This window comes from Zingiber officinale, chromosome 5A (assembly GCF_018446385.1).
Source record: "Zingiber officinale cultivar Zhangliang chromosome 5A, Zo_v1.1, whole genome shotgun sequence".
NCBI lineage: Eukaryota > Viridiplantae > Streptophyta > Magnoliopsida > Zingiberales > Zingiberaceae > Zingiber > Zingiber officinale.
This window is the reverse complement of record NC_055994.1, coordinates 83,060,268-83,074,325: the sequence shown is the minus strand read 5'-3', so window position 1 is coordinate 83,074,325 and position 14,058 is coordinate 83,060,268. Positions and strand designations below refer to the sequence as shown.

At 41.9% G+C, this 14,058-nt stretch overlaps 1 protein-coding gene and 1 long non-coding RNA gene across 2 annotated transcripts; both read left to right on the top strand.

Moving 5' to 3' along the window:
- Window positions 1-1,242: 1,242 nt before the first annotated feature.
- Window positions 1,243-8,102, top strand: LOC121980762. Its single transcript, XR_006111658.1, has 3 exons — window positions 1,243-1,314; window positions 7,893-7,964; window positions 8,073-8,102. It is a non-coding gene; the product is annotated as an uncharacterized LOC121980762 (long non-coding RNA).
- Window positions 8,103-11,374: 3,272 nt separating this feature from the next.
- LOC121980761 (receptor-like protein kinase At3g21340) lies at window positions 11,375-12,112 on the top strand. The gene is made up of 2 exons (XM_042532956.1): window positions 11,375-11,646; window positions 11,935-12,112. Exons 1-2 carry the CDS (start codon window positions 11,476-11,478, stop codon window positions 12,103-12,105), a joined length of 342 nt encoding a protein of 113 aa, XP_042388890.1. The 5' UTR covers window positions 11,375-11,475; the 3' UTR covers window positions 12,106-12,112.
- The last annotated feature ends 1,946 nt before the right edge of the window (window positions 12,113-14,058 follow it).

Here is a 14,058-nt window from a genome sequence, read left to right as displayed (position 1 = left end):
GTTTTATCGGGAAAAAGTGGAGTTTTTTGGGCATATTCTTTAAGTTGGCACGAAGCGTTTCAACTTTTGTGAAATTTAAAGTGCTTAATTTTTAGTTGGATACCCTGTTAGTAAAGATTAAAAAAGGCAAGATATCTACTCACATGTATGAAAGGGTTAGCTGAAATTCATGATAACTACGTGGGCATTAGATATTTGATTAAGTTACTCTTAGTTCTTGAATATTCAAACTTCGTTCTTACAAATTAAAATAACCTAAAAGCTAAATAATTAAAACTGTGCTTGATTTAGTTGCCCTATTCGTGGCCTGAACCATTTGAATTCAATTAGCTTAATTATGTGGTCAAGGAGGTAATTAAAAAAAGATAATACATGTTAACAATTTGAGGTAAAAACAATGAAATAGAGAATAGGATAAAATCTATGGCAGTTTGGGCTTTTAAAGGCACAATGAAAACTAAAATTTTTAGTTTTTCTTACTTCAACTGAATTCATCAATTGTAATAATTTTTGCAGATGCTCTAGATAACTTTTACTAAATCATTCTCTTTTTTTATGTTGTTTCATTTTGTAAGTAGGCGTTACTTACTACGTGCTCATTTCTTTTATGTAGGACCCAACTGGTTCCTTGGTAACTTCATTCATTTTTCTAAGTGCAGATGAGTTTGAAACTAAGAGAATTGTCCACTAGAGCATAAATTTCTGCCAATCCTATTAATAATTTGCTTGTATGATAGGATATGTTGATGGCATAAAACTGCCTGAGTTCAAAATAGTCTGCTATTAGATTTACAGCAGGTTATGTTCTTTAGTTTTCTATGTAAGGCTTTGCTATTCAGACAAAAACTAACAATTTCTTTTCAGATCTATTCTATTACTTTCTTAATTGGGTCGTGGTCATGCTTGCTTTGTTTGTCTTTTTTTTTTTAATTTGCATGGATCTTCACAAACAATAGTTAATGCAATGTGCTGATTGATTTCTTTGTTTATTGGCTATTGATAACTAGTTGATGCCATTAACGCCATCAAGGCTCAATATGAAGTGAAGAAGCAATGGACAGGTGATCCCTGTTCACCAGTGGAATATAGATGGGCTGGTTTGAATTGTAGCTATTTTTCAGAGCCCCCAAGTATCACAGTTGTGTGAGTTATCCACTGAAGAAAAAAAATGATTATTAAAAAGATAACTGTTCTAAAATACTCAAATATTTAAATTTATAAGATTAATTTGATTGCTTGCAGAAATCTGTCTTATAGTGAACTGACTGGTGAAATATCCCCTTCCTTCAGTGAACTTTCAGCAATCAATTATCTGTAAGTGCTGATGCTTTATGATAAGTACCTTGATTATATATTTATATACTTGCACCTTAACTATGAAAGTAATCTTGGAAGTCCTTTCATTTGTGTTTGTTATTGAAGGATACTTATATAATTGTCTTGGTTCTGAGTACTAAGTACTTAAAATGCATATCTTGTGCAGATACTGGAAACCCCAAACTTACAGATAATTCTATCTACCTATAATGTCTTATCCTATTATTCTTTTTTTCACAATTGGAGCTAACATAGAAAATGCTGTGGTTATAGTAGGATCGGTTGGTGTCTTCTGAACTTCCGGCATGCAACTTTGAGTTTTCTGCGATACTTGTAAATTTTGTATTATTGTCCGCTAAAATTTTTATATTTTTTACAATTAAAGTTCATTTTTGTAACTAGTACTCCACGGTTACTTTCTCAAAGTACAAGGTACTATTTATTGTTAGCTTCTCTTCTGAAATTTTCCACTTATGTTTTATGTCCATCTTACAGAATAAAGAGAATATCATATCATCATTCTTTAATGTTCATAATTGTACGCATACAATCATTTCATCAATGGTATATAGTACGCATTTCGATTTGGTCATTCTAGATTGCCAATCTTGACCATATTTGTAATACCCCGGTTCTGAGATTCTGGTTAAGTATGACTTAAAAGGTTAGATGGTACTATCCATATCACCAAGATGCACCTTTCTTTTCGGAAGCCCAAACTTAAGAACTCCAAAGTTAAGCGTGCTTGGCTTGGAGAAATCTGAGGATGGGTGACCTCCAGGAAGTTTTTCAGGGTGCGTGCGAGTGAGAACAAAGCACGCTGAAAGGACCTCCGGTGGTCTGCGGAGCTAGTCATCAACCCGATGGCCAATTCTGGTGGCGTTTCCAGTTCGGTCCGGGTGGGGCCCGCTCGGGCCGGGGCGTTATAGATGGTATCAGAGCCATCTTGCGACCGTGAGTGCGCCTGTGGTAGGGGCACCACCTAGCGAGGGAGATTCTGGGATTTGTCTATGGTGTGATTCGTGATTACACAACGAGGGCATTGTGTCTTTAAGTGGGGGTGATTGTAATACCCCGTGCTCCTGTCAGGAAGCTGAGAAGACGAACTTGCCGGTGTGTCGTGTCTGGAAGGTTGACTGCATCCCAATGACCCGGTGGTGGGTTATCTTCGGTGTTGACCAAGTCATCCGAAGTCCCCTGGTCAACGGTACTTGTAGCCAGCGACCAGGTTGCCCCGGTCTCTGGTACCCCGATGCTCGAGGCGGGTCCCACGAATATATAAGTAGCCGCATAAATAGAGCAATAAAATAAGTGACGAGTACGAATAAGGAGTACAATAACGTACCCTGGCTCCGGGGGGGCGCCCTCGGATGGATGGGTAAGCTGATCGCGGTGTTGATCGAGTCGTCGTGGCCCTGACGAGTAGATGGGTATGAGTCAGCTGAAGCGTCGAATCTGTAATCTGTGTATGATGCCAAGCTCCATGCCTGCCCAGACAACCAAAGGGAGGTGGCCCTTGTTCAACTCCAGTCTGAATGTTTGGTGCTGCGATCAGCAAATTGTGAAGTTTGGCTTCTCATTCTTGTTTTCTCTTTGAACTTTCACCAACCATGAGTCAACGAGTCATCAAGAGTGTGAAAGCATGAGCATAAAATGGAAATGGCCAGTGAATGGCATCAAATTTTAATGATGCATGGATTGACTCCAAAAATGTTGGATTGCTGTGAAACTGGAACTTCTTTTAAATACGAAGATGGATGTCAGCGGTCAGCAATGAGAAAGCGCGACTTTCCTAAGGAGGTAGACAGCCAAAGAAGTAAAGAATAAAACACAAAAGACTATGAATCAACTTGGCCTAGGGTTTGCGACGTAGTGTCCACAGCTGATCTCGATCCGCCACCCTCATCAATCTTATATCTTCCACGCAAGGCCAATCCACAAAGGGGAGCAGGAGCTTGTGGCCGGTCTATCCGGCGGCATCGTCGTGAGGAGGGGGAGAAGTCCCACAGTAGAGTCGCGAGGGGGAGAAGTCCCACAGCGGAGTCGCGAGGAGAAGGGAAACGGCGGCAGCCGGCGGCCGGTGTCGGCGCTGGCGAGGAGGGAGGAAGAAGAAGAGCGATGGCGGCGGGCCACAAAACACGAAACGGCGGCAGTCGGCGGCCGAACGTGCGACCGCGAAGATACCGACCGAACGATCGGAAGAATGTCGATCGGGTGAATAGATGTCGGGCGAATGATGCCGAACGTACGACCGCGAACATACCGACCGGACGATCGGAAGAATGTCGATCGGGTGAATATATGTCGGGAGAATGATGCCAAGCGGACGCATCACCCGTGAACTGAATGGAAGCGTAGTCCGGGAAATGCAGGCGCATGGACGCGAAAGTCTTTAGCCGAGCGGGCATAGAGCCCGTGAGATATCCTGGTCCGAAACCAGTGGACCTACTCTCGCCCGCCATCATTAAAGATGTTTGACCCCGAACGGGTGAGATAAGAGATCTGATAAGCTAACCCGAGCCCAGTGACGACCACTCGACCCCGAATGGGGGAGATACAATATCCGAAGCTGTTCCGAGACCAGTGGCGATCAGTCGACCCCGAACGGGGGAGATACAATATCCGAAGCTGGTCCGAGACCAGTGACGATCAGTCGACCCCGAACGGGGGAGAAACAATATCCGAAGCTGGTTTGAGACCAGTGATGATCACTCGACCCCGAACGGGGGAGATACAATATCCGAAACTTGTCCGAGACCAGTGATGATCACTAGACCTCGAACGGGGGAGATACAATATCCGAAGCTGGTCCAAGACCAGTGACGATCACTCGACCCCGAACGGGGGAGATACAATATCTGAAACTGGTCCGAGACCAGTGATGATCACTAGACCCCGAACGGGGAGATACAATATCTGAAGCTGGTCACCAGTGACGATCACTCGACCCCGAACGGGGGAGATACAATATCCGAAGCTGGTCCGAGACCAGTGATGATCACTAGACCCCAAACGGGGGGAGATATAATATCCGAAGCTGGTCCAAGACCAGTGACGATCACTCGACCCAGAACGGGGGAGATAGAATATATCTGATAAGCTGGTCCGCGACCCGTAAAGACACTCGACCCCGAACGGGGGAGATGGATGCTCTGATAAGCTCGACCCCGAACGGGGGAAAAAGAATATCTAAAGCTGGTCTGAGACCAGTGAATAACGCTCGACCCCGAACGGGGGAGATAAAATATCTGGCGACCGCTCGACTCCGAACGGGGGAGATACATGCTCTGATAAGCTCAACCTCGAACGGGGGAGATAGAATATCTGACGGACTGGTCCGCTAAGGCGGGGGTTTAACGTCGCCGCTCGACGGTCTTCAAGCCGGGAGCCGGTTCGACTCTAGAGTTTAACGTCGCCGCTCGACGGTCTTCAAGCCGGGGTTTTTATAGTTGCCGGTTCGACTCTAGAGTTTAACGTCGCCGCTCGACGGTCTTCAAGCCGGGGTTTTTATAGTCGCCGGTTCGACTCTAGAGACGGTCTTCAAACTGGGATTTTTATAGTCGCCGGTTCGACTCTAGAGTTTAACGTCGCCGCTCAACGGTTTTCAAGCCGGGGTTTTTATAGTCGTCGGTTCGACTCTAGAATTTAACGTCGCCGCTCGACGGTCTTCTAATATAACTCAAACCCGGCCAATTGACACGGGAGTCCCTGACAGAGCTCGGGGCTCGGATAATATACACCCGGCCGATCAGCGCAGGGTCTTCATCAACGAGCTCGGGGCTCAAATAATATACACCCGGCCAGTCTGCGCGGGGTCTTCGTCAATGAGCTAGGGGCTCAGATAATATACACTCGGCCGGTCGGCGCGGGGTCTTCGTCAACGAGCTCAGGGCTTGGATAATATACACCCGGCCAGTCGGCGTGGGGTCTTCGTCAACGAGCTAGGGGCTCGGATAATATACGTCCGGCCGATCGACACGGGGTCTTCAACATCGAGCCGATGGTTCGGATAATATACGCCCGGCCGATCGGCACGGGGTCTTCGACATTGAGTTGATGGCTCGGATAATATACGCTCGGCTGATCGGCACGAGGTCTTCGACATCGAGCCAATGGCTTGTATAATATACGCCCGGTCGATCGGCACGGGGTCTTGGGCATTGAGCCGGTGGCTCGGATAATATACACGCCCGACCGATCGGCACGGGGTCTTCGACATCGAGCCGATGGCTCGGATAATATATGCCCGGTGGATCGACATGGGGTCTTGGGCATCGATTCGGTGGCTCAGATAATATACACGCCCGCCCGATCGGCACGGGGTCTTCGACATCGAACCGATGGCTCGGATAATATACGCCGGTGGATCGGCACGGGGTCTTCAACATCGAACCGATGGCTCGGATAATATACGCCCGGTGGATCGGCACGGGGTCTTCGACATCGAGCCGATGGCTCGGATAATATACGTCCGGTCGATCGGCACTGGGTCTTCGACATCGACGATGGCTAGGATAATATACGCCCGGCGGATCGGCACGGGGTCTTAGGCATCGAGCCGGTGGCTCGGATAATATACACGCCCGCCCAATCGACTCAGGGGCCTTTGGCATCGAGCCGGTGGCTCGGATATGATGGAAACTCGGCCGATCGGCACGGGAGTCCTCGCTCGAGAAACTATGATAAATTCTATGACCGAAAGAGGATATATAGCTGAAAAATTAACCTACTGACCAGCAGAGGATCTGACTTAATTTTCGACTCCCGAATACCTGTGGAGTGAAGAGGATACGATATACTCGTCGAAACCCCTCAAGGCCATGAGGTGTCGGAACTTTCCGGGTCGTCCGTCTTCACGTTCCAGACCAGGTGCGTTCTCATAGACAGCGCCAAATTTGTTCCTGTCGGGAAGTTGAGAAGACGAACCTGCCGGTGTATCGTGTCTGGAAGGTTGATCGCATCCCCATGACCCCATGGTGGGTTGTCTTCGGTGTTGACCAAGTCATCCGAAGTCTCCTGGTCAACGGTACCGGTAGCCAGCGACCAGGTTGCCCCGGTCTCTGGTACCCCGATGCTCGAGGCGAGTCCCACGAATATATAAGTAGCCACATAAATAGAGCAATAAAATAAGTGACGAGTATGAATAAGGAGTACAATAACGTACCCTGGCCCCGGGGGGCGCCCTCGGATGGATGGGTAAGCTGATCGCGGTGTTGATCGAGTCGTCGTGGCCCTGACGAGTAGATGGGTATGAGTCAGCTGAAGCGCCGAATTTGTAATCTGTGTATGATGCCAAGCTCCATGCCTGCCCAGACAACCAAAGGGAGGTGACCCTTGCTCAACTCCAGTCTGAATGTTTGGTGCTGTGATCAGTAAATTGTGAAGTTTGGCTTCTCATTCTTGTTTTCTCTTTGAACTTTCACCAACCATGAGTCAACGAGTCATCAAGAGTGTGAAAGCATGAGCATAAAATGGAAATGGCCAGTGAATGACATCAAATTTTAATGATGTATGAATTGACTCCAAAAATGCTGGATTGCTGTGAAACTGGAACTTCTCTTGAATACGAAGATGGATGTCAGCGGTCAGCAATGAGAAAGCGCGACTTTCCTAAGGAGGTAGACAGCCAAAGAAGTAAAGAATAAAACACAAAAGACTATGAATCAACTTGGCCTAGGATTTGCGACGTAGTGTCCACAGCTGATCTCGATCCGCCACCCTCATCAATCTCATATCTTCCACGCAAGGCCAATCCACAAAGGGGAGCAGGAGCTTGTGGCCGGTCTATCCGGCGACATCGTCGTGAGGAGGGGGAGAAGTCCCACAGCGGAGTCGCGAGGAGGAGAAGGGGAACGGCGGCAGCCGGCGGTCGGTGTCGGCGCTGGCGAGGAGGGAGGAAAAAGAAGAGAGATGGCGACGGGCCACAAAACACGAACCGGCCTCCTTTCTCATTCGTGAACAGTGCTCTTTAAAAGAGCCAAAACCCTTAATGTGTCCAAAGACCCAAATGCCCCCTTCCTTCTCCCTAACTCCTCCTATGCCCTGAGCTGCATCCAGATCACCCCGGTTTTGAGATTCTGGTTAATTATGGCATAAAAGGTTAGATGGTACTATCCATATCACCAAGGTGCACCTTCCTTTTTGGAAGCCCAAACTTAAGAACTCCAAAGTTAAGCGTGCTTGGTTTGGAGAAATCTGAGGATGGATGACCTCCTGGGAAGTTTTTCAGGGTGCGTGTGAGTGAGGACAAAGCACGCTGAAAGGACCTTCGGTGGTTTGTGGAGCTAGTCGTCAACCCGATGGCCAATTCTGGTGGCGTTCCCGGTTCGGTCCAGGTGGGGCCCGCCCAGGCCGGGGTGTTACAATATTGCTTATCGTCGACCCTTTTTGTTCGTGCTCTATAACTAGACCACCACTATTGCATGAGACCTACATGTGTCTATGCAGTCTACACCAATTTGATTAATTATGTGTAGAGTACTGATATGATATTGTTAGAGATGTGAACTTTTCTTGTACCTTGGATTCTTTGTTCAAGGGATGACTTGGAACTCTAATTTGGTTGTTAATTTCAGGGATCTATCTTACAATAACTTGACTGGAATGATACCTGATGTATTAGGAAAATTATCCCAGCTTAAAGTTCTGTAAGTCTTACACCAATGGTTTATTTACTATCTATTTTCAAATAGCAGAATCAATGACACAAGATCTCTTCTTGATATATTAAGTTTCTTTGCTTTTTCTTCCCTTAGATATTTAATGCAAACCAACATTGATAAGACGATACCTCCTTCGCTTAGGACAAGAGTGAATGATCGGCTGCTACAGATTATGTAAGTGTTTGCTATAATTCCTTCTGTCAAACTTTGACATCAATGTTCTCTTAAGAAATCTTTCTTCCTATTATTAACTGATTTAGTCAATTCTTCAAAGCAAATTTTATCTCTCTTAATACAAGGCACCTATTAGGACGCAGAAATTAACTTGTTGACGTGGGTTAGTTGGCACATGGACAGCTTAACTATGATGATTTCAGCAACATGTATCACATTAGACGTGTGCTTGTTGGCATCTCATATTTATATTTTTTCCACTTCCATAAAGAAATAGTAATATACATATGTATTCAGAATCAGTATAGTTATGTCTATTCATGAGTAGAATCCTAGTATTGCTGAAAGTGAGTAGCTTATCTCTCCACCTGGCCATGAAATCTTTTCATTCTCCTTTTCATAGTTTAACAATGAATTGGGACTGCCTGGAGCATGAAATTCATGCTACAGCTAATTTCTTTGTTATTGGGCCATTGTAGGTTATTTATATGGTACATAACCACTGAATCCCAAATCAAGATAAGTCTTTTCTGGATGTCAGGGCATGTCTGTTTTACATTTTTTACTTGCATTACAAAAGGCAGATCCACAAGTGAACACGGGTAATAAATACTTAGTTAGGTTCTCACTATCTTATTGGAATGGTTGTGAAATTGAATTTATTAGTTCACAACTTTACAATGTTCAAAAATTGATTGAATTTGTTGGTTTGATCAAGGAATGCTGTCAGATATACACCCAATTGATCGTTCATGAAAAACATGATTATGAATGGTAGTTGATAAATATATTTATAAAATAATCTTTATCAGAGTTGCTGGTCAAGTTATTTTTACCATCCTCTTGGAGAGAAGCTATAGGGGTCTTGTGTGAGGCATGTCTCTTATGCTAAAAGGAAAAAAATTAAGTTTGTAGTGCAATTCATTGCACTTTATGGATTGGGATATTGAGTCATTTAGTAGTAAATTAGTAATTAATATGTATAAAGATTGATGAATGAAGTACTAGAAAGGATGATAATTTACAGCAGTTAGATGTAGTTCCAATTGATATAAAATAGAGGTATATAGATTTTTTTTAGATAGTATGGAAATATTCAAAGGTGACAAATAAACTCTATTGTTAGAAGTGAAGGTGTCAAGAGTAGTGAGAGATCAAAGAAAACTTTAATTGGTGTCATAAAATATGATTTTAGTTGATTTGGATTTTGTTAGTGGTATCCGTTGCATAAAGCTAACTGATAAAATACATATAGTTCACCCTAGTAATTGGTACAAACATGACTCGGTGAGGAGGAAGAGGTATATTTGATGTTTTTCATCATTCCTGGTATAGATAACTTTTCCACTGTGTACCAAGCTACTAGGACAGTTCGTTATACCATAAAAATAGTATCTTTAATATCGTCATAGCCTTGATATAATTGTAACTTTGGAACACTGAAGCAAAAAGAGTATAGATTGATGCAATCCTCTTTCATACCAATACATGTAATGCTTAGGCCCTATGCAATTGGGTGAAAGGGCACAGAGGGGCGATGGTAGGAAGGAAAGAGAGAAGAAAAATATTTTAACTATGTTTATTTGGAGGGAAAGAATTAAAAACTACAAACCTTCACTTTGTCCATTCTTCTCAAATCAGGGAAACAAGATGAGAGAGAGGACAATATAGCTCGTCAATCCGATGGTAAGGCCTATTTCCAGCAGGTCCCAAATTGTTGACCAAACATCAATTCAGGAATCTCATGGTCAATTGGATTGCCACCGGTCCAAAGACGGGCAATCAATTGATCAATCAATTTTTGTTTTAATTTTTTTCATATTTGTTGTCTTCTTTCAGTCAAAATAAACAAGATCGAGGAATCCTGTTTCTTGCTCTCTCTGCCCTCCACTTTCCTATACCTTCAATTTTTTCACCTCTCCCCTCACCCTCACCCTCCCCCTCCCCCTCCATCCCTCCAAATAAAAAGCCGATAAAGCAAACTATTGCAAGCAAACAAATTAAGTGCCCTTTCATCTGGACCCACACTTTTTGGACCTATCTTTTCCTGGAAAAGTATCGACCTTCTTTTTTAATCTAGTTTTCCTTCAAAATTTTCAGTTCTTTTAAGGATGTTATGTTGATGGAACAAATATCAACACATGAGCAATGCTAGTTTTTCGAGTAGGAAAGGAATACTGCTTTTGTTTTGGGGATGATTCACAATTTCACAGTGAAACTATGTAAATTTCTGATTCGCAAAAGTAGCTGTAAGAAAGGGTGTCTTGTCTCTTTATAGGCTTTAAAAGCCTTATGCATAATCCAATCATGTTGCTTAATAGGTTATCAATGGATGGGACTTCTGCAGCCCCCCTTCACATTTGTTTGCATATTCATGCAAAATCTCAATGCAACTTAAAAAACTCTAGATCCTACTAAATGGTTATTTAGGTGCCACGGTGCCACCAAATAGTTATCAAGGAACTACCAAATAGCTATCAAGGTGCCACCAATTTAGAACGCTGAAAATTTGAGCATATCTTTACAACCCCTATGTGCGACTAAATAGTTATCTAAATGTCCCTAAATGATTTTCTAGGATTCTACGTGCCACTAAATAGCCATCATAGTGCCATCAAATAGTTATCAAGGTGTCACTAATTCCAAATGAAAAAAAAAAATGAATTTATCTTGGAAGGTCCCGCCAATTTAGAATATCAAACTGTTTACATTTTAGTGGCACCTTGATTATCATTGGATGGCACCTAGATCACTATTCGGTAGCACCTAGGGATTTTGAGATGTGTGCACAAATCGTCTGTAAGATTCGTGCTTGAAGAAATAGCCTAGCCCTCTTTAAATCAAACAAACGTGAGAAGGGGACTACTTAGTATTCTTGTTTGTTATCTACCATATGATATTAAGTGCTGATAAATGAGTATTCCTTCAATTGGTTTCTGAATCTGATCATTGCTGCTTAAATTGCTTGGTGTCAGATTTGATAATGCTCCTCCAAGCCCACCTCCTTCCCCCAATAATAAGACCATTATCATTGTGATATCAGTAATTGGTGGGTGCTTTGTGCTAATAATGGCTGTGGTATTTGTTTGGTGGTGCATTTGGAAACGTCATCCAGGTAGGTAAATCTGGGTGACATGCTTTAATTTCAATTTTAATTCCTTTCCAAGATCCATAGGCTTTCATATGGTGTAACCATTATCTCTTGGTTGGCAATACAGGTTCAGTCCCTAATCCAGGCAAAAGACATCTTGAGGAAAAAAATAGTCTATATGATACACCTCATCCTCCACAGCCTCATCCTCTGACAGCAATCCCTCATATAATGAGATTTTCATACACACAGTTGATTGGCATAACTACCAATTTTGCTAGGAAAATTGGGAAAGGGGGATTTGGAGTTGTGCTTCATGGTTGTTTGGAAAATGGAAAGCAAGTAGCTGTCAAGTTGAATTCTCAATCATCACCGCAAGGGGAAAGGCAATTTGTTGCTGAGGTAACTAATTAAGCTTTCCAAAACTTTAAAAGATCAGATGTCTTGGAGCATGGATGATCTGATGAAATTTATGCATCTAGTGTACTTGGTAATTAAGATCGCATGCTTCCTTGAGCTTAAAATTGTCCAGGGAGGACCATGTGGGGCTCAACATATAGTTCATATTCTTCAAACTCTCAAATTTACTTCTATAGCATCTAAAATGTTGGGTCCTTTATCTGTTTTCTTATTTAATATCACATCATTGCATAGACCATGTTGGATACTATTTTGTGTGTTGTGTTGCAGGTTCAGAATTTGACAAGAATTCATCATAAAAACCTGGTTGAATTGATTGGATACTGCATTGATGGAGAAGGCCTAGCTCTTGTTTATGAATATATGGCTCAGGGAAGCCTTCATGATCATTTGATAGGTTATGAAACCATGGCATTACTGCTAAATAATTCTTGCAAGTAGATTATGTTGATCAATTTTTTGGTTTCCTTGCTTTTCTTTGTTATATAAAGAAAAAAAAAAAAGAGAAACATCTGACATAGTGGTTATTAGCTGTTAGCTAAGCTTTGACATTAGGTTGTGTTCTCATATTTAAACTTCCAACATATCTCAAAAATTTGATAAAGGTCTTTCCTTGGGTATCTATAGGATAAGCCTTTAGAAGAGGTAGCAAACTGTTTCATAAGTTTTCACATATTTGATTCTCTCATCAAAAATCACTGTTACATTCTTCTTGTTTAGTCACTAGAATCTACGTAGACCATAGATGAACTACTATACCTATATTATACTTGATTAGGCTTAGATAGGTACGGTAAAACATAAGATTGATCATATGCTAGTTATTCTCATTGATTCTCCTGAATGGTTGCTTAGGCATTTCTATTGCATCAAATGACCATTACAGGTAAAGCTGGTAGAATCTTGTCCTGGAGAGAACGACTCGAAATTGCTATTGGAGCTGCAGAAGGTTTGGCTGAAAGCACTATGCATGTCTCACTGACTTAGCACAATAGCTTTCATCCAACAGCTAACTCTCTATTCAACATGATCCAGGGCTAGAGCATCATAAGTGCCACCCACCAATAATTCATAGAGATATAAAGTCATCTAATATTCTCTTGGGACCAGATCTAGAGGCAAAGATAGCAGACTTTGGATTGTCCAAGGCTTATAAAGGTGATGATGAGACTACAAATGTGGTCTCTTGTTGATCCTGAGTATGTTTTCAAGTCTCTTGTTTAATTTTGTTGAATTGTCATTGCATGGTAAAACATATAATCCATTATGGTTGGTAAACCAAGAGTCAAAAAGAATAAACTATTTTAATACAAAGTTTGTTCCTTCCAACAAAGTAAAAAAATAAAAATAGAGGCCATAATGGTTTACAATATAAATTTAAAAATTGATCCCTTGTTTGATAATTTGAGCTTTAGGATAAGTAGTTAGCTAATCAATTTAACATGGTATCAGAAAAAATGTTGATGGGTCCAAATCTCTAAGAAAAATCTAAATCAAGTATCCCACCCACACATGAAAGGGGAGTGTACAAAAAAGGAATTTAATCAATTCATATGTTGGCTTTGAGTCAATCAAGTCAACTACCTCACTCACACATGAAGAAGAAGAAGTGTTAACAATACTTTTAGAGTAAGTGATTAGTCAATATATCTTACAACATTATGTCCTTAATGTTGTCTATTGAGACTGGAGATCTATCCATGATTGTCTTCCGTTATTTGAATTACTATTATACCATTTTTGGCAGTTAGCTATTCAGATAGCAGAATAGTGTCCATAACCATTTATTTCACCTTATTTTTCATGTCATTCTTGTGAATAAATTAATTATTTGATCAAAATTATCAGAAAAGATAATGATTATCTACTTACATCCATAAATGTTGTGCGTCATTGCTTTTCTGGAATTCTTTTACTAATAGTTGTCTTCTCAGGCTTCACAACGTCAACATTTCCATATGCCTGATATTGGTTACCCCAATTATAGTCACCAGTCTGCTAAGCTTGGTCCTGGCTAGTTTGTGCCAAATTTTGTAGTGAGTTTGAATTCCGTAGTTCTGTGTTGCTTGTGAAACAATGTCAATGTAATATATAATATTTATTCAGAAGAACAAAACTGCACATAGTCATGATTTTTACGTTTGCATACTTCTTTGCCCAGCCTAAAATAAGCTTCTGATAATATCTGCTTCACCCAAAGCATACTGATGTCATCCACCACATTGTCTTTGAGCGAACCATCTTTCCAACAATCTACACTTACTTGGCTTAGTAAAACCTCTTGCTTATCTTGATCAGTTTTCATTTCCTATCATAGCTTCTCTATAAGATGCAAATTGCTTATTGTACACCTTCCATACTCCATTGAAGTTTATAGAGATGCTTTTTGGCTCA

What these genes read in the sequence shown, in the direction of transcription:
- LOC121980761 (XM_042532956.1), top strand. Translation starts at nt 11,476, where the DNA reads ATGAGATTTTCATACACACAGTTGATTGGCATAACTACCAATTTTGCT. An exon ending in AAAGGCAATTTGTTGCTGAG is followed by an intron (nt 11,647 to 11,934) that starts GTAACTAATTAA and finishes GTTGTGTTGCAG; the next exon opens with GTTCAGAATTTGACAAGAAT.